The following is a 24,837-nucleotide window of genomic DNA, read 5'->3' as shown; positions in this document are numbered from 1 at the left end:
TGCTGAGGATGCAATTAATCCCATCATCCAGATCATTGACAAAGATGTTGAACAAAACCAACCCCAGGACTGACCCCTGGGGCACTCCGCTTGATACTGGCTGCCAACTAGACATGGAGCCATTGATCACTACCCATTGAGCCCGACAATCTAGCCAGCTTTCTATCCACCTTATAGTCCATTCATCCAATCCATACTTTTTTAACTTGCTGGCAAGAATACTGTGGGAGACCATGTCAAAAGCTTTACTGAAGTCAAGATATATCACATCCACCGCTTTCCCCATATCCACAGAGCCAATTATCTCATGATGCAGCAATCTCCCATGATCCTGAGAGCAGGTCTGGGCGGTTGGGAAGTGTCCATGGGGATGCTGTTGCCAAATCCACGAGCATGCTGAACCAATGCTGGGGCGATCATGACGACTTGGCCCAGTGCCTCTAAATTGTCAGGAGGGTCCTGCTGATAAGTGGGATCGGTGGGAAGGTGTACATCAGGTCTTCTGTCCAAGACAGGAAAAAAAGCATCTGAGCGCGATCCACTGTCAAGCCCTTGAAAGGAGCAGAACTGGTGGTACTTCCTGTTCCGCCTGTTGGCGAACAGGTCCACTTGGGGAGTTCCCCAGCTCTGTAAGATCATTCTGATGACCTCTGAGTGGAGGGACCACTCGTGGTGAGAAAAGAACGACCTGCTAAGGTGATCAGCCAGCATGTTTCGGATGCCAGGAGACGTAGAGCCTCGATTTATATGGGGTGCCAGACAGAAGAAATCCCACAGCCGGAGGGCTTCTTGACAGAGGACCGTGCTCCTCCTTGCCTGCTGACATAAAACATGGAGGCCATATTGTCCGTCAACACCTGTATCACCTGATGGGATAGTTGCAAAAGGAACACTTTGCAAGCTGAATGGATGGCCCTGAACTCCCTGACACTGATGTGCAATGCCAGGTCTTCCTGGGATCACAACCGCTGGGTCTTTAGTGATCCAAATTGGCTTCCCACGCATCCAACACTAGCTCCATTGTGGGTTTTGGGGTCGCAAAGGGTACTTCTTCGGGCATATTTACTGGGTTGGACCACCATTCCAGAGCAGTAACTACTCGTGGTGGAATGTGAGGACTCTGTCCGGGTGGTGCCTGGCTGGGGTGTAGACCAATGCCAGCCATATCTGGAGGGGTCTGAGACGTAGTCGTGTGCGTTGAATTACATATGTGCATGCCGCCATGTGCCCTAGCAACCTGATGCATACCCTGGCCATGGTGATTGCGTGACCAGTGAGTTGGGTGATGAGATCCGACATGGCCTTGAATCCGGGTTCTGGGAGAAAGGCCCTGGCTCGGATAGAGTCCAGAACTGCCCCCAATGAACTCTATTCTCCGTACTGGGATCAATGTGGATTTTTGTTCGTTTATCAACAGACCCAATGCTCAGCAAGTGACTTGGACAAAATCGACGCTGCGATGAACTTGTACCCTCGAACGACCCGTGATGAGCCACGAAGTACAGGTAGATTTGAATGCCCTGGCGCCTCAGATAAGCTGTGAACACCCATGCATTTTGTGACCACCATTGACACTGTAGCCAGGCCAAATGGAAGCACTACGAACGGTTAGTGAGCTCGTCCCATTACAAACCACAGAAACCTTCTGTGTCCAAGGAAAACTGAAATATGAAAATACGTATCCTTCAAGTCGAGGGCGGTGTACCAGTCTCCAGGAAGGGGATAATGGAGGCCAAGGAGACCATGCAGAACTTCAACTTTTTGAGATATTTGTTGATGCCTCACAGATCCAATATGGGACACAGGCCCCTTTTGGCCTTCGGTATCAGAAAGTACCAAAAGTAGAAACCTTTCCCTCTTAGATGCATGGGGACTTCCTCTGCGGCCCCTACTTGCAGGAGGGCTTGCCCCTCTTGGGTGAGAAGTTGCTCCTGAGAAGGGTCCCTGAAGAGGGATGAGGTTGCCCTCAGGCACACCCTCAAAATACCCACTTGCTTCCAGGCGGGTAGTGGAAGGAGCCCAAGTGGGAAGAAGGAGCTAGTTGTTGGCCTTGACTGCGCCTGTAGCCCTTGCCCTTCTTACAGCAGAGCTCCCGTCAGGCCTGACCACTTGGTCTTTGAGGTTGCTGCGGCTTAAACCTCTTTCTAGAAGAGGCTGGTGTATAGAGACCCAGGGAACGTAGAGTAGCCCATGACTCCTTAAGCCCATGTAACTGTTTCTGTTTGTTCTGCAAACAGGGCTAGGCATCAAAAGATGTGTTCTGAATTGATTGTTGAGCCTCCGTCGACAGCCGTAGCGATGGACCTGGCAGCTGAGTCTGCCAAGTCAGAGGTGGCCTGAAGGGAGGACCTTGCCACATTTCTCCCTTCATCTAAAATGACGAGGAACTCCTGCTTGGAGTCCTCTGGCAGCGAGTCTGCGAACTTGGCCACAGATTGCCACACATTAAAATCATACCTCCCGAGTAAGGCCTGATGGTTTGCCACTCGTAACTGGAGGCTGGCAGACGAATAAACTTTTCTGCCAAATAAGTCTAACCTCTTGCTGTCTTTGTTTTTGGGAGTTGGGCCAGGTTGTCTCTGCCTGTCTCTCTCGTTGGCTGCAGAGACCACTAGAGAGTTCGGAGCCGGGTGGGAATATAAATACTCAAAGCCCTTTACAGGGACATAATACGTCTGCATAAGGCTTTCACCATCTTTACTATTCCTTCGTGGATCGGGAATGCAACCCTAGACAAGTCCACCATGGCCAAAATGTCAAAGTATCAGAGGTTTCTGCCAGTTCCTCTGCTTCCCATCCCTGGTTTGCAGCCACTTTAGCAGCTCCTGGTATGCCTTGGCATCGTCTTGTGGCACTGTTTGGGACGGTCCCGCCACTGCCTTGTTGGGTGAGGGCGGGAGGTCAGTGTCCCCCGCATGGGTGGCCTCCACCAAGGTCGGAGGGTGCTCCTGGGGACCTTGCTCGGACCCTTCCTCTGAATCCGGAGGGGGGTGGGGGACTGTCGCCGACCTCCTCTCTGACACCCCCGACACTGAACGCTGCATCTGGGTTTCTGATTCCTCGGAGAACCCCCACGGGTTCCAAAAGTGCCACGAGTTAGGCCATTGACCCCGGGGCCATTCACCAGCGGGTAGCCCTGGTGGAACCCCTACAGATCTGGCTGGGTGTGCCTGGCTCGAGGAACCCGCCATCTCCTCAGCCTTTGAGGCTGAGGAAGAAAGTTTCTCCCTTGGGGACCACGGCGGCACTGACGCCACGTCCATGTCCCCTCCGCGTCTACCATTCCGGCGTCTGCGGAAGAAGTGCTGGGGCTCAGGGTCCCAGTGCCGCCTGTCTGGGGACTGGTGGCGGAGATCGGCGGATCGGTGATGGTACACCAGTGATCGACGCCTAGAGCTCTGGGAACGACGCTGGGAGTCTGGCGACCGACAATAGGGCAACAGAGAATGCAGTCTCGACTCTGGAGATTGGTGCAGCAAGTCTGGCAATCTGCGTCTCGGCCCCGGGGACCAGTCAGATGGTTCTGGGGATCAGTGTTGTGGTGCGGATGATCTCTGTTGCCCCGAGGAGTGATGCCCATGCTCTGGTGACCGTTGCCATGATCCCGGAGACTAGTGGCATGCTTCGGCTCTGCATCGACTGTTCGGCGAGTGATGCCACGCCTCGGGGGACCAATGCCAAGAGTCCAGCAAATGGTGCCAGGAGCTCTGGTTGTTGTGGGCAGGTCGGAAGTGCATCCCTGGGAATCGCTGCTTCGACGCCGACCGCTGTGGAATGATGCTGCACCGATGGAGACCGTTGCACAAGCCCCAGTGCCGGCTTCCCTCTGGAGATGACGACATCTTGACGGGGCATCGGTGGCACCAGCAAAGACATGATGTCTTTTGCAGCCTGGAAGGCCTCTGGCTGGAATCTCCTGGTGCCCATCCCTGGGCTAAGTCCCTTAGGGGGCTATCTAACTTATCTACAGTACTATTTCGCTAACTATTAAGAGAACAATGAAAACTACTTATCTAAGAACTATTTACACGAGTGATAGGAAAAAAAAACCATTTCCCAAAGCAAGGAGATGTTCTAGCACCATCACTGGCGGTAAGAAGGAGCTGAGGGAGGGGGGAGCCGGCGGCACCCCTTATACTGGCGCATATGCGCACCACTCCAGAGAGCGCCAGAGCTGGTCCCCTACAGATACCACTGAGGGAAAAACTTCCTGCACCGGTACATGTGGTGAGCATACCCCCCTAACATGGAATGGACATGAGCAAGCACTTGAAGAAGAACTTAAATTTTCCATATCAATAAGTTCAATATAGATTTACAGGTTTTAAGGGGCCTCCCACCACTTCCCTTACATTTTTTGAGAGATTGATGTAGGGTTTGAATCCATAAAAATGTTTCTTTAATTATAAATTGAATATTCCATATATTACAGCCTTCATGGTTATGAAATTTTTTTCCTTCATAAAAGCTGACCAAATGAATGGAACAATCCATTAAATGCAAAATGTCAGGAAAGTCAAAGTTATTGCCAGAAATGAAACGTTCTAGAAGCGCAGTACTGCCATATCACCTATACAATAACCCAGTTAAATTCACTAATATCATCCTCTTTTTAAAAACCAAAACGTCAAGATTCACAAATGCCAAAATTGAGTAAATGTGTTTTTCTTCCACTTCTGTTCACCTTTCTTATTAGTTACCCTCTTCTTGTGTAAGCTCTATAATTAGATTTTAATTTTAATTTCTTCTGGGCATGGACCTTTTATTTTTATTTGTACTGTTAAGGATCCAGAACATTTTTGGGCACTGTAAAAACAATAGTGAATCAATCATATCTTGGTCCCCTTATGATGATGTAACGTTTTCTGTTATAAGGATATATACGCATGCACATCTGTGTAGTATATGTGACTAATCGAAATCAGTGTCTACTTAAATCTAAACAGAAGGAGCCTGGTAGCAATCATACTGAAAATTGCCCTTCCTTGTTCTAACTGTAAGTTCTAAGAATTTTAGTCCTACATGGAAAAAAGATCACTCTGTTCCATCATGTAAACGACTGGACACTATGGTATTGGATGTTTTAGAAATGCTAGTAATTTAGAGAGCAGAGTACATTGAAAGGATACATTTTGTCTCTCTAGAGCTCAGACTTGCTCACAGAGGCATCTCTGAACCCAAGATCCCTTTTAAATTCAGGCCTTGGACAATGTACCACCCCTTTCCCCATTCTATCTAGTGGCCCCAATGTGTCCAAGACACAACTCACCCTCTGGCCTGAGACCAAATTTCAGACCGTAAGGTGATGTTTTGGGGAAGTAATAAAACATTTTAAATGTTTGTCTTAGCCTAAAGATAAATTATTCTGGAAAATTTGAGCCAAATCCCTCCTAGACAGGGCCTAAAAAATCCACTTGCCTGGTATGACATCAGTTTCTGGTGAATGACATAAGTTTCTGCAGAATCTGAGCTGTCGTTAAAAAACTTTCCAGCCTTTATGGTTGTGAAGAAAACCTTCTCAATGTGAACTGACTGTAAATGAATCCAATGTAGTCTTTCTGAGCCTGAAACCTCCTCCTGTGCACCTGCTCAGAGCTTTCTCAAACTGCAGCAAACTAAAAACTGATGCAAGTTTTTGATGAATCTATAAATTCTTCTCCAAAAATGGCCTGCACTGAACTAGTTATAATGACCTTTAAATTGTTATCTTGTTAAATGAGAGAAATTCACATTTTTCTTAAAGCCCAATGCCATTTTCTGCAGGATCTGCAAGACGTCAGCATCAAAAGACACAGGAGTACACAGTAAATGATTCCAGTGCAACAATATCTGATATAGTGTGCTCATTTCTGGGAACATATTACTTGAAAGATACTGACAAATTTGAGGCAGTTTGGAGAAAAGCAACAGAACTGACTGGGGGCAAGCAGGATTAAGTCACATGGGAAGATAAAGAAAATTAAATATATGTAGCTTGATTAAGCAACAACTGGAAGGACAGGAATTATTTGGTATGGTAAACACAGCCATAACTAGGAGACATGAGATAAAATTAAGAGAAGAAAAATGTAGGTCAAACATCAGGGGAAACCTGGAAATGTGATGTATTAGTTTATATAATAGTTTCCCAGGGAAAGTACTGGAAGTCTCATTGCTTAAAATGGACCGGATAGATCTTTTCTCATCTCAAGTTATTTTTTTTAATCTTAACTATTGCATGTTATGACATTTTGTTATTCTTTCTGCCCAATCCATGTTGCATTCACACTTTTTTTTGCATTTAATTTTAATGTAAATGGAGATTAGCACTGTAGGAACACAATGGTGATTGGTGCTATATAAATAGCAAAGATAGACAGAATTACATCATTACCTCTTCAACATGTAAGTACAATTAGGGCTGATTCTCCTCTACTAATGAGAGGCCAGTTGAGTGCTATGAATTACTTAGGAAGTTCCAGTAAGAATCACTGAAGGTGGGATGAGAACACCAAACATCTCCTCCTTATGGTCCTTTATTTTTATTTGGCTGATTCCCCTCATACAATGTAGGCAATCAAAGAGCTCCCACAGGGTATATGCAATGTATTAAGCAATAGTGGAGCATATAACAACTGTGAATTAGGTTATTAGTGAAATACTTGAATGAGAGATGCTACATCTATAGTGTTACAGCACACTAAATGCCACAGTTCAGTCCAAATTTATTTTTCTTGTCTGTATTAAAGGTTTAGTACCAGAGTACTTTGGGGAAGGATGAGAAATTGAGGGCAAGTATACCCAATATAAATGAGGAACAGATCCCAAATAGACCCTTTACTGTCTATTCCTCCTACTTTATTTAGTCACTGTAAGGGGAGGCTGAGTAAGAGGTTGCTGCGATTTGCTTTGCTTTTATTTCTCTAAGTGATACATTTGCGTAACCTTTACTACAGCCACATATATTTCCTTCACTAAGGAAGTTGAATAGGTGAAATGTGAAGATGACCTGTTATCTCTTCGTATGCTGAGATGATCTTTAAATATAAAAATACATTTTTCACATGAGTTATAAATATCAGAGGTTGGTTTGATTGGTCATCTGTGCCTAATTAGATATTTTATCTGGAAATTACATGACAGTGTATACACTTCCTGAGGGATTCAGGCTCATCAACTCACTCAACACCCTCAACTATATCAAGGTGCCAATTCACAGCTTGCTCATGAAACATACCGTTAGTGTCATCAGACTCCTCTTCATCTTTGGACTTCCTCTTAGAGGAGGGTCTGCGCCTGAGGGTATCCTGGGGGGGTAAGTGGCGAAAGTAGCCCCGGGTGAACAGTTCACTCTCATCCTCTTCCTCTTCCTCCTCGATCTCAAAGGTAGGCTCTAATCGGGGCATTGGTCTCTCGGAGTCAGAGTCCTCAAAAGGTTCATCTAGCACCTCTGTGGTCTCAGAGATTGTTTCAGTGACAACACTGCTGTTGTGGTGCTTGCGCTTACGGACTCGCCTCTTCCGATGGAGAATTGGTTTCTGGGAGGAGGGGGAAAAGGCATTTGATCACATACAGCAAAAATAAACCACTGAAAAAATGGAAAAAAAAACGTCTGAACTCAGTCTGCGTTGGCTCAGCCTCCAAAATCTAGACACTCCTGAAACCACGGCCCAGACTCTCCCCTCAGTGACGAAGGTGAAAATACAGAGGAATACTGCTACTACTACTGCCCCACTCTTGTACAGCAATTTTGTCAGTAGATCTCAAAGCACTTTGTAAAGGAGATCAGAGTCATTATCCCCATTTTACAGATGGGGAAACTGAGACACAGAGCAGTGGTATTAGTTGCCTAAGCTTACCCTACAGGCTAGTAGCAGAGATGGGGCTAGAACCCAGCTCTTCTGAGTTCCAGTCCAGTGTTTTATTCACTCGGCCACACTTCTATGAAGTTAACTGGATTTACACCAGTGTAACAGAACAGAATCTGTTTGTAAGAGCTGAGGATCACCAATCCATCATGGCCTGCTATATAACAGTTCGGCAGGTTTACTGTCCAACAGGATCACAGCTAACTAACATCATTTCAGCACATATGTATGTGAATTAAAACCATCTACACAGATCATGCCGAAAAGATGACTTCTACTTTTTGTTTGCAGCATCCTGCCACTAAACACAAGGCTTTCTTGGTCATGTTTATAGAATTCATATCTCCAAAGTCAGGCATGGTGAAGTCCTCACATTGCAATTTATTTTAAACTTGCTGATTAGTTAACATTGTTTTGTGAAGCTCCTTTTCTAATGAATGCTATTTCCATGTTTATTGTGTTGTATATGACATGACATAGATGTATTTTGTAACAGAAGGGACTGGAAAATCAAAAGCCTAGGGGAACGGGGAAAAGTGAGCTATAGCTCACGAAAGCTTATGCTCAAATAAATTGGTTAGTCTCTAAGGTGCCACAAGTACTCCTTTTCTTTTTGCGAATACAGACTAACACGGCTGTTACTCTGAAACCTCTACTAAAAGAGTTAGCAAAAGTGTTCTCCACACATTGCCTTCTCCACACATTCGAGAAACAAGGACAGTCTCTTAGATTCTTTGAAAAGAGGCAGATCAGATGCTATATTGTAACTTGTGTAGCTTTAAACCAAGTATCTTCAGCAATGTACCCCAAGATGGTACCAATCCAGGGAGAACATGTACTGCAGCACGCAGCCAGAGATGAAGGAGCACAAGAAGCACGTACCTTTCGTTTTAATGTTGGCTTGGTGAGAACCGGTGGAGAGTTTGAACGAGGACTCACAGGCTCATCCTCCTCGTCTTCGCTACTCTCACTAAAGCACCTCAGGAGAGTCCTATCCCCATCACTATAGCGCCGGGGCAATCTGTCACACTCCTCTGTGAATCTGCATTTCAGGGGCTCGGTGCTGTTCTTTAGCTGCCCCCTCCACATTTCCATGCCTTCACTATATCGCCTCCGGGGTGCTGATGACTTTTCAGCTTTGCCATACTGTCCCTGAGGGACTGCAGACTTTTCCTCATCTTCACCATAGCGCCCCCGTGCAGCTGGAGATTTCTCCTCACATTCTCCACATCGCCCCTGGGAGGCTGCTGACTTCTCCTCGCATTCTCCACATCGCCCCCGCGAGGCTGCTGACTTCTCCTCGCATTCACTACATCGCCCACTGGGGACTGCTGACTTTTCCTCCATGAGAAGTTTCTGTTCCTTCTCACTAAAGGGCTCCTGCAGCTTTTTTCCTTTTCGGCTCCATCGGCCTCTCCGTGATGTCTGGCTGTTTGCAGGAAGACTGTCCAGGGGAAGAACTTGTTTATTTGGCCGTATAGAATTGTTTGGAATTACGTCTGGCTTTTTTTCTCTCTCTGTAGGAGAATAAGGCTCTTGCTCCTTCTTCTCCCACAATACAGATTTTACCACCTGAATTAAATAAAAACAAATAAATTTCACATATTTTATTTAAATTATGTTTCCATCCTGAACCCCACCCTAAAAAAGCTCTTGACCAAGACAAGGGACAGTACTGGAAACTGAAGGACTCAGAACAAGGTATCAGGGATGACTCCTGGGAACTGTAGAATGGCAAATAGATAGATCTCGAAGGGCTGCAAAGGGGTTCCAAAATCCCAGTTTGATAATGTTCTCCCACAAGCTGCCTGACAGCTTATTTCTGTTACCAGTGACCATATTAGTTTACTGATACCTGCTGGAATGAAAATATAATAATCTTACACCAAAGCCCAGTATCTGTTAAACCTTGGAGGAAGTGGGATGTAAAAGCCCTTTTTTCATATATTGCATATGGTCAAAGACAACAGAAGTAATTTTCTGTAGCAATGTAGAGTCAAGTGTATTTCACAGTTTAAATGCTATAGCAGTGTGCAATCAGCTTGTCAACAAGAGTAAGGTAATCTATTTAGGTCACTCCTCAATGCTGTTACTGACGTGACAAAGTGAATTGCTTGAGGATATGATGGCCTCCTGGTTTCCCATGCTTTGTGGGCAGTGATACAAGGGCAGAGTCACACTGCTTTGGTGTTCTTCAGTGTGTATTTCCATACTGGCTAATGTCTTCTGCGTTTTTAAATGTAAACTTATCTTTGAATATCTAGGTTGTCTAATGTTTTTGAAAAAAACAAATATTATTTAAGGGAAAAAATCCATAGGAGAATTTCTAAATTATTACAACCTTGGTTCCATTTTTACAGTGTGTGGCCTGAGCATTTCTGTAGGTTAAAACAAATTAGTAATTGTTCAGTGACAGCAGTCCCTGTGGAATTTCTAACCACGCTGCACCAGGATGGGCTCTACTTCCCTCCAGACTATGCCCCATTTGGATTTCACTTTTCTGGTTTCTGATCTGAAAATAGACAAGCAACCTAACCAAATTCTGATGTCTTCTACCATTAAATAAAACCCCATAGCTTCCTACTTAAATTTCTAGACTGGAAACAAAACACCGTATTGTCTGGGGAGGTACAAGAGCTGTCCAAGTAGGACTCAAATGGCACACTATGGTCTATATACAGAGAACAGATTCACTCTTACACTGACCTCTCTCTCCTTCTGCTGCTGCTCTTCATTTTCTCCTTCCTCAGTCTCTTCGTCTTCATCCTCAGAGACAACAGTGTTGGAAACTATAACAGGTGTCCAACGCAGACATTCTGGATCTACGTCTACAGGCCGGAGATTCACCTGGAGCTTTGCCATATGATCCTGGATAAGTTTCTCCCGACGAACAATAACAAATCTGTGAATAGAGAAAAATCCTTCAGTCTGCCATATGTGTGGTGCACACTTTGAACACAGACAGAGAGAAACTGATGCAAAGCAAGATATGAAAGAAGGACTCTGTACCCTCAATCGATGCCCATCATGTCAGGCTTCAGGAAGGAAAAGTAGCAGAGGACAGTCTGAGGGGACAATATTCTATCATCTTAGATACCCTAAGACTGAGAGGGAGGACACCTTCAGTCTTTAGAGCAGCGGTTCTCAACTTATTTATCGTTGTATTAGCTGGGCCACAGGTTGAGAACCACAGTGCCCCCCACCTAACCCCCTATGCTCAGAGCCCTCCGCCCAGAGACCTCTCTACAGAGTGGGGCTAGGAGAGGAGAGCCGGTCGTGTGGCAGGGACCTGACCCCAGACCCTGCTGCTTGGCTGCCCGGACCCAGCGCGTGAGGCCAGCCGGCAGCCCGGACCCCAGAGCCCGCCCCGACGCAGGGCCACCCGGACCATGGACCCCGCCACACGGCAGGGCAGCCAGCAGCTCAGAGCCTTTAGCACACAGCTGAGCTGGGCCGCAGCTGTGCGCTAATTGGGCCGCATGTTCAGAGCCGCTGCTTTAGAGAGACAGCACTAATGTCTTTCCATTCCTTGCCACTGCTAACAGTGATATTGTTAGCTACAGAGCAAACTGCAAGTTGAATGTTACAACCTCATTTGATTTTAGGGGTAATAGTGAGGTGGCAAAGTTTGCAGGTGATACAAAATTACTCAGAATAGTCAAGTCCAAAGCTGACTGCAAAGAGTTACAAAGGAATCTCACAAAACTGCGTGACCAGACAACAAAATGGCAGGTGAAATTCAATGGTGATAAGTACAAAGGAATGCACATTGGAAAACATAATCCCAACTATACACACAAAATGATGGGGGTCTAAGTTAGCTGTTTCCACTCAGGAACGAGATCTTGGAGTCATCGTGGATAGCCCTCTGAAAACATCTGCTCAATGTGCAGTAGCAGAAAGAAAAGCTAACAAAATATTAGGAACCATTCGTATCAGGATAGATAATAAGACACAAAATATCATAATGATACTATATAAATCCATGGTATGCCCACACCTTGAATACTGCCTGCAGTACTGGTTGCCCCATCTCAAAAATATATACATTATAATTGGAAAAAGTAAAGAGAAGGGCAACAATGATTAGGAGTATGGAACAGTATCCATAGGAGGAGAGAATAAAACGACTTAGACTGTTAATCTTAGAAAAGAGACAACTGAGGTAAGATGTGACAGAGATCTATAACATCATGAATGGTGAGGAGAAAGTGAATAAGGAAGCGCTATTTATCCCTTCACTTAACACAAGAACCAGGGGTCACCCAATGAAATTAATAGTCAGCAGGTTTAAAACAAATGAAAGGATGTACATCACACAACGCACAGTCAACCTGTGGAACTTGTTGCCAGGGGATGTTGTGAAGGCCAAAAATATAACTGGGTTCAAAAAAAAAAATTAGATAAGTTTATGGAAGATAGGTGCATCAATGGCTATTAGCCAAGATGGTCAGGGATGCAACTCCATGCTCTGGGTGTCCTGAAGCCTCTGACTGCCAGAAGTTGGAACTGGACGACTAGATGGATCACTTTATAAACTGCCCTGTTTTGTTCATTACCTCTAAAGCATCTGACACCGGCCACTGTCAGAAGACAGGATACTGGGCTAGACTGACCATTGGTCTGACCCAGTATGGCCATTCTTATGTTCTTAGATGAGGGTATTAAGACTGTGAGATTGGGTGTATATACACTGGGGGAGAGGCAGCCTAAAATGAAGGGAAGGAAAGGGTGAGAGAGACACACTCATTACTTAGGGTACATATCAAAGGCTTAATGCTACTCAAGAACACAGTCAAAAGGCTAAGTCCCAACTACAAAAATGTGCTTTAACTGTGTTCGGGGACATCAGTGTTATAACTTGAGCCGCTGACATGGTCATTTTTATAATGTAAACAAGACCTTTGTTGCAGGACAAAGAGTACCTTTACTCATGTGATTTTGAATGACACCATACCATACTACCTCCACAAAGAAATAGGAAAAGTAAAAAGACACATCACTACTATTGTGTAAGAGCTGATGGTATGTTACTTGGCTTTGATGCTCAGATTATATATTTGCCCTTCTCAACATTCACCCTGGCATATTACTGTGTGATCTGTCCTGCTAGTGCTGTCTGAGCAGTCAGAGCCAGCCCCTGGGGAGCAGGGGAGATGTTACATCACCCAAGTGTATGAATATGACCTCTCCCCCTGCTCTGTACAGTTGTATCTGGATCCCAGCTGAGAAGCAGTGCGATTGCTATACTCACTGGTCCTTGCGGAAGTCAAGCATTCGCAGGTGATGCAGAGTGGAAGTGATGTCTTGAGGGCAGATTCCAGTGAGTTTGCTTAACTTTTTGATGCTGATTTGCTTGTCATTTTGATGATAAAGGCACTCCAATATTACACTTTTCCAATAAGCCATGTATGAGAGACGGCCCAGATCAGACAATGGCTTCTCTGGGGACCCTGCTTGGCCCTCACGCTTTGATAGCAGATAGCCTAAGGAAACACAAAGCAACTTCTCACAAGGACTGGCATATGTAGATACCAACTGTTACATCCTATCCCAGTGCCAACATTATAGAGAAGTTTGTACAGTGGCATTCTTCCAAAAAAGGGACGGAAAGTGTTTGAAAACCAAGACTATATCCTGCATCTACAGGAGACACCGAATAATCGGTCAGATCTTTTCCATCTCTAACCTCCATTATTCTATAGTACATTCAGAGATTTATAAACTGCATCCTGCTTTGATTACAGATTATGAGCTATTACCACTAGATGGCATAATCTGCCTATTTTGAACCTAGAGAGACAAGATGGGTGAGCTATCTTTTATTGGACTACTGTTGGTGAGAGAGAAAAGCTTTTTAGCTTACACTGAACTCTTCTTCAGGTCAAGAAGGACAATATAATGAGAAAGTGCCTTGGAACTGTTATCTGGATATTGAGTATGCAGTTAAAGTGCAGAAAGCCTTCTAAATATCCTTTTCAAATTTATTTTAGAGTACACTAATATAGTAATTACAAAACAGTGTACTGTCACTCTATTGTCTTTAATCATTAATGAAAGACAAGAGGGAAAAGAACTATTTCATAACCGACTTCAGCCTAAAACAGCAGTAACCTTCTCCTCAGAGCACACCCAGATATTTTTGTGCTTGTGAAATTGAATATTCAGGCACAAAACGTGATTGAAATGATGACTGAGGATTTCAAGGGGAAGCACATATTTCCAGCACGTGGCTAAACCAAAAAAACCCAAACTTTTTAAAAAAATTATGATGTTGGGAAACTTCAGTTAGATCCCTGAGCTTCTCATATTCTGGTACTGACCTATAGAGCCCTAATGGGCCTAAGACTGCCTATTTTCCTGTGATATACTACCACAGCTGTGATCAGAGGAGGCAAGGATGCTAGATAGAACAAAGAGGCAGTGGTTGGTAGACAAGTCATTCCCTATCAGAGCCGGGGGCTCCCACTCCTGATCTGAAATAACCTAGATTTGTTGATTTTCAGGGCATTTTGTAGGGCCCATGTATTTTACCTGGTCCTTGAAGAGAGTTAGGACTGGTCTACCCAGGGAAATTTATTGGCAGAACTATTCCAGTATAGTTGTACCATTATACCAACCTGTATGGACACTAATTCCAGAATAAGAGTGGCCACACAGGGGTTACCTCGGTATAAGTAAAGTGGTTTAATTATACCAGTATCGTTGTGCTGGTAAGTGCAGACAAGCTGACAGTGGAGACTGAGGTACTGGCCAATGTAATGGGGTGTTATTGTTTGTATTTAGAGCTGCTGGTCAGTAAGAGGAGCTGACTGAAATTTGTATTTGAGTTCGTAATTTTATACAAATTACTGAGTGCTCAGAGCCTGTGTATAGATGTTTTTGATTACTCTAAATCAAAAGATAAAATAAACAAACTATTATTAGCATCTGCTTGAGAAACTATAAGTCTCTTAGTTCAGCTGCTGACAGTTTCAACAAGCAATGTAGTTTTAGGGTTTACTTTATTTCAGAAAGAACTACTAAAGTAGGGTTAACTTTTGCCAGAAACTCTGCACTGAGCATCTCTACAGCTTTTGGCATGAGGCACTTATGTGGTAAACATGGGAATCAGAGGGAAAATCATGTATTTGTTTTCAGCATTTAGCTTTCCACCAGTTTAAAGAGCAGAGCCCAGAAGCCTGGATGTTTTCTGGTGCTCTCAGAATACAGCTAATTCTGGAGAAGGTATTTCACCCAAGAAAGTTCCTGGATACCTGTACATCTTCCCCGTCTAAAAATATGAAAGGCCAAACAAATATGAAAAGGTGAAAAAAACATGAATGTGAAAGTGATCCTTACTGAAGTCAATGAGGAACCTGCCATAGCCCTTACGCTGGTACTGGGGAAGAATCATTATACAGGAAACGTTGTACTTCTGTTGGCAGTGCTTCTCCTGATAGAGAAAAGAGAAAGAAACTTGAAAAACAATGGTTTAGTGAGATAGAAAAGAAGCTGCTGTGTGTGAGCTAGTAATTAATCCTGAACTAAAGACTAAGAATGAAAGCCCCAGTCACAGCTCCTTGGGGACAGCAACGCGCAGCAGTGAAGCACAGTCCCCAGTGAGTTAAGATGGAACAGTACCAAGTCATTGTCATTACTACTGAAACAACCACCCCAGGAGGGGGGAAAGAATGAGACAGTGACATCTGCTATCTTCTTTGACTTAGAAACAAAGATAAATTCCTACACTGACGGTCATTTTTAAGTCCCCACCAGTCACTCAAAAGCACCAAAATGGAGGTCCTAAAGACATAGAGATAGATTCGCATATCCAAGTAACACTGGTGTAAATCTAGAGTGAACCAAGATTCACACCACTGTAACTGAAATCAAAATCCAAGCCATTGTGTGCTGGTCTAGAAGTTGAAAGATGACCATTGATTACTGCCACTGGGGTTTTTTTGTTTGGTTTTTGCCTTGTTTCTCTGATGGCTAGGATTGCAAACAAAACAACTACTGCTGTGACAAAGAGACTTGAAAATGTAGCTATTTGAAATCTTATGTTTGGCTTCCTATGCCTGGCTTCTATATGGGGAACACTAAGATATATTCAACATCAGTGGACTCCGCATTCCTAGCATACAAAATAAAAGGTTTGAAAGGAGGTTCAAATTGCAGACCAAGAAAAGACATTCTCTGCCGAGGAAGAGCTTAGATAGCTTTATGTGGGTAACAATGTTTACTTCACAAGCAGTTCTACCTATCACCATCAAGGGAATAGGAAGTCATTTAAAAACTTTTCCCTTTGAGCTGCTAAGTGCTGTACTAGTTCCTTTGAGGATATGCTCTGTTCAACAATATGAAGAGGAAACTCGGCTTTATTAGTTGCTACACGTCCCTGAATTCTTCATACACGGTCTAAGACCAGGACTGCCACAACTAACGAAAGACCCTTTGGCAACACTATATTTCAAACCGACACAGAACAGGTCCAGCTCCAAGTCCGAATCCAAGATTACTCCATGCTAAAATACTTACTTTCGAGAAATAGCCTACAAGGTGGCAGCCCTTGACATCATTCTGTGTCAGCACATAGAAAAGAAATGGCTCCACATCATAATAGAGTGTCTTGTGGTCCAGGAAGAGTTTTGCCAGCAAGCACAGGTTCTGGCAGTAAATGGTACTGACATTGCCATCAACCTTACAGAAACAGAGAACAAATGAAGTCATTACACTTATCACCATACAATTATCTGATTCTGTTGGATATCTCAATTCATTCTAACCCTCAAACATTAAAGAAAGGATTGCCAGATAATGCATAGTGGCTCAGATGATTGTCAAAGTGGTAGGGTACACTGAGGGGGCACTGATCACTCTGTTATATTAATATATCAGCCTGAAGGAGAAATTAATCCCATTTATGGCTTTTAACATATTTTGAGGTCACTAATCTACTCATGAACTTAGCACTATGACACGCAGGGCTATCATTCACTTCCTCATTCTTTACAGAGCTGAATGATTTAAGGACAAAGAGAGGGCAAGATTTTTAAGGGTATATGAATCCCACATGATCTATATGAATGTTGTAAAGGCATCAGTGTCACATTTTAAATGACACAGAAAAGCAGCAGTTATCAATCATTTTCCTAACTTACCTCAAAGACTGAAATATTGTTCTTTCTGTAAATTTCATTGGCTGGAGGATGAAACCAGCCACATTTCTTCATGTGCTGCTGGAGGATAGTTCTACTTTTCATATACTTTAGACAGAATTCACAAAGGTACAATTTAGGTAGCCTGTAAGTAAAGGTAAAGAAAATCAAAATCTATAAATACATTGTATGCTTTTGCTTATTAACTATAACAAAAGTACCAAATTCCTCAGTCCTGCTAATACAGAACTTGAGGGAAAAGAAAATGATAAAAGCAGTCTCACTAACCAAACAACTTAACCAAATATCTACTTCAGCCAAAAATATAAAATAAGTCTCAAGCCACCCCATTTCTTTATTCTATAATGAATACACATTTTACATATACAGTGTTCCACGTACTGAGCTCTGCTAAAGTGTGAAACAGTATCCAATGGAAGTGGTGAAGGTCCCATTGTGTGTGTCAGCTAAAACTCTGGAGAAATACTATAAGGAACTGTTCTGCATTGGGGGGAGGGCTTTGTAATTTTCAATCTCTAAAATTCAATCTCTAATTTCTATGAAGCCTTTCTCTGTTCAAGTCATTCACTGTGATGGGGTCGATGGTGAGCCTGCTATTATTGACTTGACTCCAATTACTCTCTCCAGCTACAGTGTTAATTACAGTTATTTTAACTAATCCCACAGCATTTGGAAGAGTAAGAATTATTTTTTACAGTGATCCCCGTGCTGCATGACTGGGTGAGAGAGCGTGTTTTGTGGTTTCATTCTTTCCCCTCTATGGTCTTATTTAAAGCTGGTCCACATTCTGAACTGACTTTTTTTCTGAAGGTTGGACAGCTTGTGGTTTAGACAGTTTGCAAGGTTTTCAGTGAATAGAAAACAATATAAAAGCGACCAAATAAATTTTACTCTCTCCTACATGGCAGTCTCCTAGGTCAGGAAACAGACAAATTTACCATATTTGGGTTTGGTAAATGCGAGGCATTATGCTGATGACAACTGTAAATAAATATCTGGAACCAAAAATAATTTAGCAACAGTTCATATAGTGTAATTTTAAACAAATTATTCTTAGCAACTTTTCTGCCTATTTCTTTTTCCATTTCCTTCAAGAATGCATCCTGCCATTTCACAGCTCTAAATCAGATTATTTCGAAGTTCACCTCAGCACAAGCTTTAACAGTTTATATTGTAATGTATGCTAATGAATATTGTTTATATTGTAATGTATGCTAAAACTAAAGAACTGATGAGACCTCAAACTCAACTTCTCCAGTCATCTACATGTTTAGTAACAATGTATTGCCAGATCACTTAGCCTGGGAGTGCTCTCCCCCTTGGGAACACAGCACCTCAACTCTCTGCATATCCATCTTATATACCTTTCAAAAGCATTTGTAATACTTGCAGTATATAGGGACATGAGAGAATTTATCAATTTTTTGATTAGGCCTAAATGGACCCCAAGATACTCATTTCATTATTTATCATAAATCACATATATGCTCTTTATATGCTAAAATTCCAGTTCACCAGCCTGGGATTTCTGCACCTGCCAGAGTAACTATCACACAATTTGTAAACACCAATGAAGGTGAAGAGTTTGCACAGTGTACCTTGAGTATTCCTGTGGGTATGGGGAGGAGTACCAGGTGTGGATTTCATACTTCCCAAACTCGATAACCGAAGGGCAGCGGACTTGTGGATCAGGAGGCCCTGTCACCCCTACTTTCTGTTCAAGAAAAAAATATTTTTGTAAATTAGCAAATCAAATACTTATCAGTTTCAGGAGTACGGGGGGGAGGAGGGGAGGAGAAATATGTTTATATCCATCTAGTCTGTCTTCCTCTACATGGCTCCACAGAGAAACAGGAAGATGCTGACATCCGCTTTTAAAGCCAACAGCAATACCACTTACTCTTCATGTATGGCACCCAATCCAGAGACGGGAGAGCTAGCAAACACCTTCATGACAATCAGATGCATTTAATATTACCCACATTTGCTGCAGGTCATAGCCCCAGATATAGCCAGCACTCAACAAACACTCTTATAAATCACTCAACCTAATCTTCTTTCAGTCTAGGTGCTTCTGTGTCCCCATCACTGCAATATCTAAGCAGAGAAATAGATAACTGCTGATGGTGTTTGGACATACACATACATATATCCAGTGATAATGTATACCCACACACACCACATGCACTGCTGTGAGTTACAACAGTGGCAAACAAATCTCTATTCAGGGTATGGTCATTGGTTTAAGATGTTACCCAAACTCCTATTGACAGTTCCTTATCTGAGTTCGCTGGCAAACATTCTCCAGGATATAAGCTTTGGAATCCAGGAATTGCACACCCTCTCAATTTTTTTCAACTTGTCAGTCCATGATCACATTACTTCAAAAGGCTCCAACACTCACATGGTTAAAATCCAAAGGTTTTCAGTGACTTTGCATTGTCACATGTCTCAGCATGGACTGCATAGCTATTAATAAATGAGACCACTTAGCAGTAGGCTGTCAGATATTAATATGAAGAGTGTCAGTGAAATGCCTATAAATAAATGTATTCCAGTAGAATGAAATAGCTAAAAACATCCTTGGCATTTGGGTTACGGCATAAGATGCTACCATCCCAAATCCAGATTTTTCCATTTAGTATAACTCTATCTGTTAAGTAAGACTAATGAAGAAGGAGGAAAGTTCAGATTATTATTCATTCAGCTCTCCTAGGCGTACACGTTTGAACAAAATACCTCAAGATACAGAAAAGAACAAAAGCCTCCTGTCCTAGAGTTTTATCCAAAAGCACCACATGCGTTAATCAGCAACGGAGGTGCTCGGTTCATATTTCCTTCCATTCTTATCAAGGCTAAGTTTTTTCAGAGGTTGATCAAAAAAAATCTCAAAAATTATAGTTTGGTATCTGTGTATGATCAAAAGTTCCACTAATTGAAAAAATGCCTTTCCCCCTCAGCTTGTTGATTCCATAGGCCCTTCCCTTTTAGGAAAAGGCCTGGGGGGTTGTCTCAGGTTCTCTAATAGGAAGGGAGCTAAATGAAGGAGTGAGTTTACCTTCCTTTGAACAGTAAAAAGGTTTTACTGAAAGACAAAAAATCCTGTGCTAGCTGGATTAAAACAACCTTTGGTGCTAAAAGCTAACACTAGTGTTAGGCTAGTATTTGGATCCCATGGTGAAATGAAAGTGCAATCACCCAACACTTTTCAGAATGGGATATATGCAACATGAAAATTTCACCTGTTAACAAAAGCCAATTTAGAAAGAAAGGAGTAGGGATCTTTTTATATCTATGCAAATCCATAGTGAAGAATCTCCTACACTGTATTCTGATAGGAATCTCTATTCTTGTCTAGTCGAACACTACTGCATACTCTTCCTCCACTGTTCCTGAGAGCAACAATGCAGAGTTGCCAGTCAGTCACCAACACAATCATCCCAGGCATCGCCAGGCATGTTTCAAGGAAGAACAAAGAGTAATGTGCACCTGTGGCAATGTCTCCTGCGTCTGTGCCCTCGCATCAACAATCAACCTCTCCTCCAAATGAATGCCCAGTGTAAATGTGGAGACCCAGCTCCAGTACAGCTGTTTGCACATTGCAGTGGTCAGGAGAAAGCTCCCACCAAGAGATGTACTGAACAACTCGCAGGCTTGCTGTGGTCTGCCCCTACACTACTTCCGTCTCACACACTTACAGATTCAGTCTCTTCCCTGCGATACTTCATTCGGCTTGTGCATTTCCGTTTGCTCAGGTGCAGCATTTAGCTCAGCTCTACACAGGCACTTGCATCAACTGCATCTCAACCACTGTTTAACCCAATCCCTGCCAAAACCAATCCACCAGCTACTTCACTTTAAAATTACATTTGCCTTCACCAGATTATTTGCAATATCAAATACATTACATCTAAAGTTTGTTTTTCAAAAACTTGTTCCTTTTCTGGCCAGCAACTGTTTGACAAGGGCATCTATTTACTAAATTTCTGTCCAAACTACTGGAAGATTAGATTCAGATTTTCATTTACTTTTCTAAGCCAAAATTCTCTGACTGAAAAAGCTAGTCATTACAGCACTTTATTATGGGGTTTTTGTTTTTTAAATCACCCATGTAATAGTATCAGAAATAAGCAATTATGTACAGCATTGCTGCATTTGTGCTGGGATCTGAAGGGTTAATGGCTCTCATATTAGTTTGGTTTATCTCACTGCTGTGGTTTAGTGCAGACTTATCACAACTCATTATTCATTAAGGCTCTTTGTATATAGTGACTATATTTAGGTTGGGTTCATTCCAATTACTATGGAACAACAAAAGGTAAACAAACAGAAGCCCAAATATCTGGAGTAAGGGGAACAAACTGTGTAGGGATAGTTATACTTAAGGAAAGAGCAAAACTTGTAGTTTTAGAAGGAATAGATCATTCAAGACTGTGAAAACTATAAAACTGAACAACACAGAGGCCCACAGGCAGATGGTGATTTTATATAGGCTAATGCAATTTTTATATAGGAAAACAGAGTTCAGAGAGCTGGCAATTTCTCAAGGAGACAATATTGAAAGCACAAGTACAAACTATCCCCATGCAAAGGAAAACTAGAAAGAATAGTAAGAAGCCAATATGGCTCCATTAGGAGCTCTTTAATGACCTGAAAATCAAAAAGGAATCCTACAAAAAGTGGAAACATGGATGAACTGCTAAGGAGGAGCACAAAAGAATAGCAAAAGTATGTAGGGACAAAATCAGAAAGATTAAAGCACAAAATGAGTTATACCTACTAACAAGAGAGATAAAAGGCAATATGAAGAGGTTCTTTAAATATATTAAGAGCAGGGGAAAGACAAAGGGAAGTATAGATCCTCTGCTTAACAGGGAAGGAGAGATAATAACCTATGACATTAGGAAGGCTGAGGTGTTTACTGTCTATTTTGCTTCAGTTTTCACTAAAAAGAGTGAATGATGACCACATACTTAACACAATCAATATTAACAGGGGAAGGAACAAAAGCCAAAGTAGGAAAAAAACAGGTTAAAGAATATTTAGAGAAGATAGATGTATTCAAGTTGGTAGGGCCTGATAAAATTCATCATAGGATACTTAAGGAACTAGCTGAAGCGATTTTAGAACTGTTCAAGAATCCATGGAGGATGGATGAAGGCTAAGAGGACGTGAGAAGGGGCAAACATAGTACGTATCTTTAAAAAGGGGAACAAAGAGGACCCAGGGAATTATATAACAGTCAGCATAACTTTGATAACTGGAAAGATACTGGAACAAATTATTAAACAATCAATTTGTAAGCAACTGGAGGATAACAGGGTTATAAGGAATAGCCAGCATGGACTTGGCTAGAGCAAATCATGCCAAATCAACCTAATTTCCTTCTTTGACAGGGTTACTGGCCCACTGAATGAGGGGAAAGCAGTAGATGTACTACATCTTGATATTAGTAAGGTTTTTGACACAGTCCCACGAAACAGTCTCATAAGCAAACTAGGGAAATGCAGTCTAGATGAAATTATTATAAGGTGGGTACACAACTGGTTTAAAGACTGTACTGAAAGAGTAGTTATCAACTGTTCATTGTCAAACCTGGAGGGCGTATTTAGTGGAGTCCCATCACAAGGGTCAGTCCTGGGTCCAGTATTATTCAATATATTAATTAATGACTGGGATAATGGAATGGAGAGTATGCTTATAACATTTGAAAGACAGGATTAGAATTCAAAACAACCTTGACAAATTGGAGAATTGATCTGAAATCAACAAGATGAAATTCAATACAGACAAGTTCAAAGTACTTCTCTTAGGAAGGAAAAATCACATGCACAACTACAAAATGGGGAATAACTGGCATGACATTACCTCTGAAAAGGATCGGGGGGGGGTTACAGTGAATATGAGTCAACAATGTGATGCAGTTGTGAAAAAGGCTAATATTTTGGGGAGCATTAACAGGAGTAAACATAAGACACAGGAGGTAATTGTCCTGCTCTACTTGGCACTGGTGAGGCATCAGTTGGAGTACTGGGTCCAATACCAGGCACCACACTTTAGGAAAGATATGGACAAATTGGAGAGACTCCAGAGGAGAACAACAAAAACTATAAAAGGCTTAGAAAACCTGACCTATAAGGAAAGGTTAAAAAAAATGAGACATATTTATTCTTGAGAGAAGACAACTGAGCTGGACCTGATAACAGTCTATGGGTATGTTAAGGGCTGTTATAAGAGGTTGGGGATAACTTGTTCTCCATGTCTACTGAAGTAGGACAAGAACTAATGGGTTGAATCTGCAGCGAGGGTGATTTAGGTTAGATATTAGGCAAAACTTTCTAATTGTAAGAGTAGTTAATCTCTGGAACAGGTTTCCAAAAAAGGTTTTAGAATCCCCATCATTGGAGGGTTTTTAAGAACAGGTTGGACAAACACCTGTCAGGGATGGTGTAGGTGTACTGGGTCCTGCCTCAGCGCAAGGGGCTGGATTTGATGACTTCTCAAGGTCCCTTTCAGTCCTACAGATCTATGATTCTATCATCACCCTGGGCCAGAAACAGAGCAATTACTTACAGAATACCATTCTAAGGAAGCTAGAGGCTCCATGCAATACACTTCCTAATATTTAGGCTCCAAATTGCTACTATTTAGGCAGTCCAAATATACAACAGCTCTCATCAGCCAGTCCTGCTCTACTCTGACTCTTCTAATGCAACACCCTTCAAGGCCATCCACAGCTCTATTGTTACCTGCTGCTCATCTTGTTCGCCAGTATTCTTATGTTCATGTCCTATGACCTGCCAATTCAGTGCATTTTTAGCTCCCTCAAAGATGAAACATAAAATATAAACAACAAGAGATGTATGCATCAAAAGTGTTTTATAATCTTTTACTGCAGCTCTCACCTTCCCTATTTTGTTTGCTGCCTCCATCTGACCTTTGTCTAACAGACTGTAAGCTACTCATGGCAAGAATCTGTCCTTTCAGTTTACCTGTAAAATGCTATGCATGCCTAATGATTAAGGCTGTGAGTCTGTCACGGAAGTCACAGATTCTGTGACTTTCTAGTACCTCCAGGACTTCTGCAGCCGCTGGTGAGGCTCGGGCAGCCCCTGGGCCAGCCACACCGGCTGCTGCTGTGGCAGTCTCGGGCCACCGCTCCCCGAGCAGCAGCAGGAGTTTGGCTGTGGGAGGGGGCTCAAGGCTGGGTCAGTGGATTGGGGCACGGGAGGGGATGAGGGCTCCGGGCAGCGCTTACCTTGGGGGCTCCCTGGAAGCAGCAACATATCCCGGGGCGAAGGGGCGGCCAGGCGGCTCCGTGTGCTGCCTCCGCTCACAGGCACCACTGCCCCAGCACCCCCGGGAACCATGGCCAATGGAAGCTGCGGAGCCGGTACTCAGGGCGGGGGCAGTGCACTGAGCCCTCCTGGCCACACCTCCACCTAGGAGCCAAGGGACATGTCGCTACTTCCGGGGAGCCGTGTGGAGGCAGGTAGGGAGCCTGCCACCCTTCCCAAACCCCTCCGCCATGCAGCAGCAGTACCCCCAGGTTCCCACCCCCAGAGCACTCAAGATTTAGTCAGGGGTATATAGTACAAGTCATGGGCAGGTCACGGGCTATGAATTTTTGTTTACTGCCTGTGACCTGTCCATGACTTTTACTAAAAATGCCTGTGACTAAAACATAGCTTTATGAATGATGCTATAGGAATAACTGCACTACATTCAGTTACAAACTGCATATATGGACAGAGGTCCTGAACTAATCAGATAGGGCAGGGCAGTGCCTGACAGATACAAACCCCCAAAGCACTTAGTATAGATTTCCT

At 43.0% G+C, this 24,837-nt stretch overlaps 1 protein-coding gene across 1 annotated transcript in view; it reads right to left on the bottom strand.

The window, feature by feature from the left end:
- Nucleotides 1-24,837, bottom strand: part of KAT6A (lysine acetyltransferase 6A) — a 77,942-nt gene that overhangs the window by 9,215 nt on the left and 43,890 nt on the right. The window contains exons 9-16 of the mRNA XM_074940211.1: nt 18,607-18,722; nt 16,991-17,132; nt 16,368-16,529; nt 15,189-15,282; nt 13,102-13,333; nt 10,554-10,749; nt 8,730-9,419; nt 7,217-7,517 (exon numbers count right to left, since the gene is read on the bottom strand). Of these exons, the coding sequence (XP_074796312.1) occupies nt 7,217-7,517; nt 8,730-9,419; nt 10,554-10,749; nt 13,102-13,333; nt 15,189-15,282; nt 16,368-16,529; nt 16,991-17,132; nt 18,607-18,722 (1,933 nt within the window). The remainder of the gene's footprint in view (nt 1-7,216; nt 7,518-8,729; nt 9,420-10,553; nt 10,750-13,101; nt 13,334-15,188; nt 15,283-16,367; nt 16,530-16,990; nt 17,133-18,606; nt 18,723-24,837) is intronic.

The sequence above is a fragment of the Natator depressus genome, chromosome 26 (genome assembly GCF_965152275.1).
Source record: "Natator depressus isolate rNatDep1 chromosome 26, rNatDep2.hap1, whole genome shotgun sequence".
In the NCBI taxonomy this organism is placed as follows: Eukaryota; Metazoa; Chordata; order Testudines; family Cheloniidae; genus Natator; species Natator depressus.
This window is presented reverse-complemented; position numbering and strand designations above follow the sequence as displayed.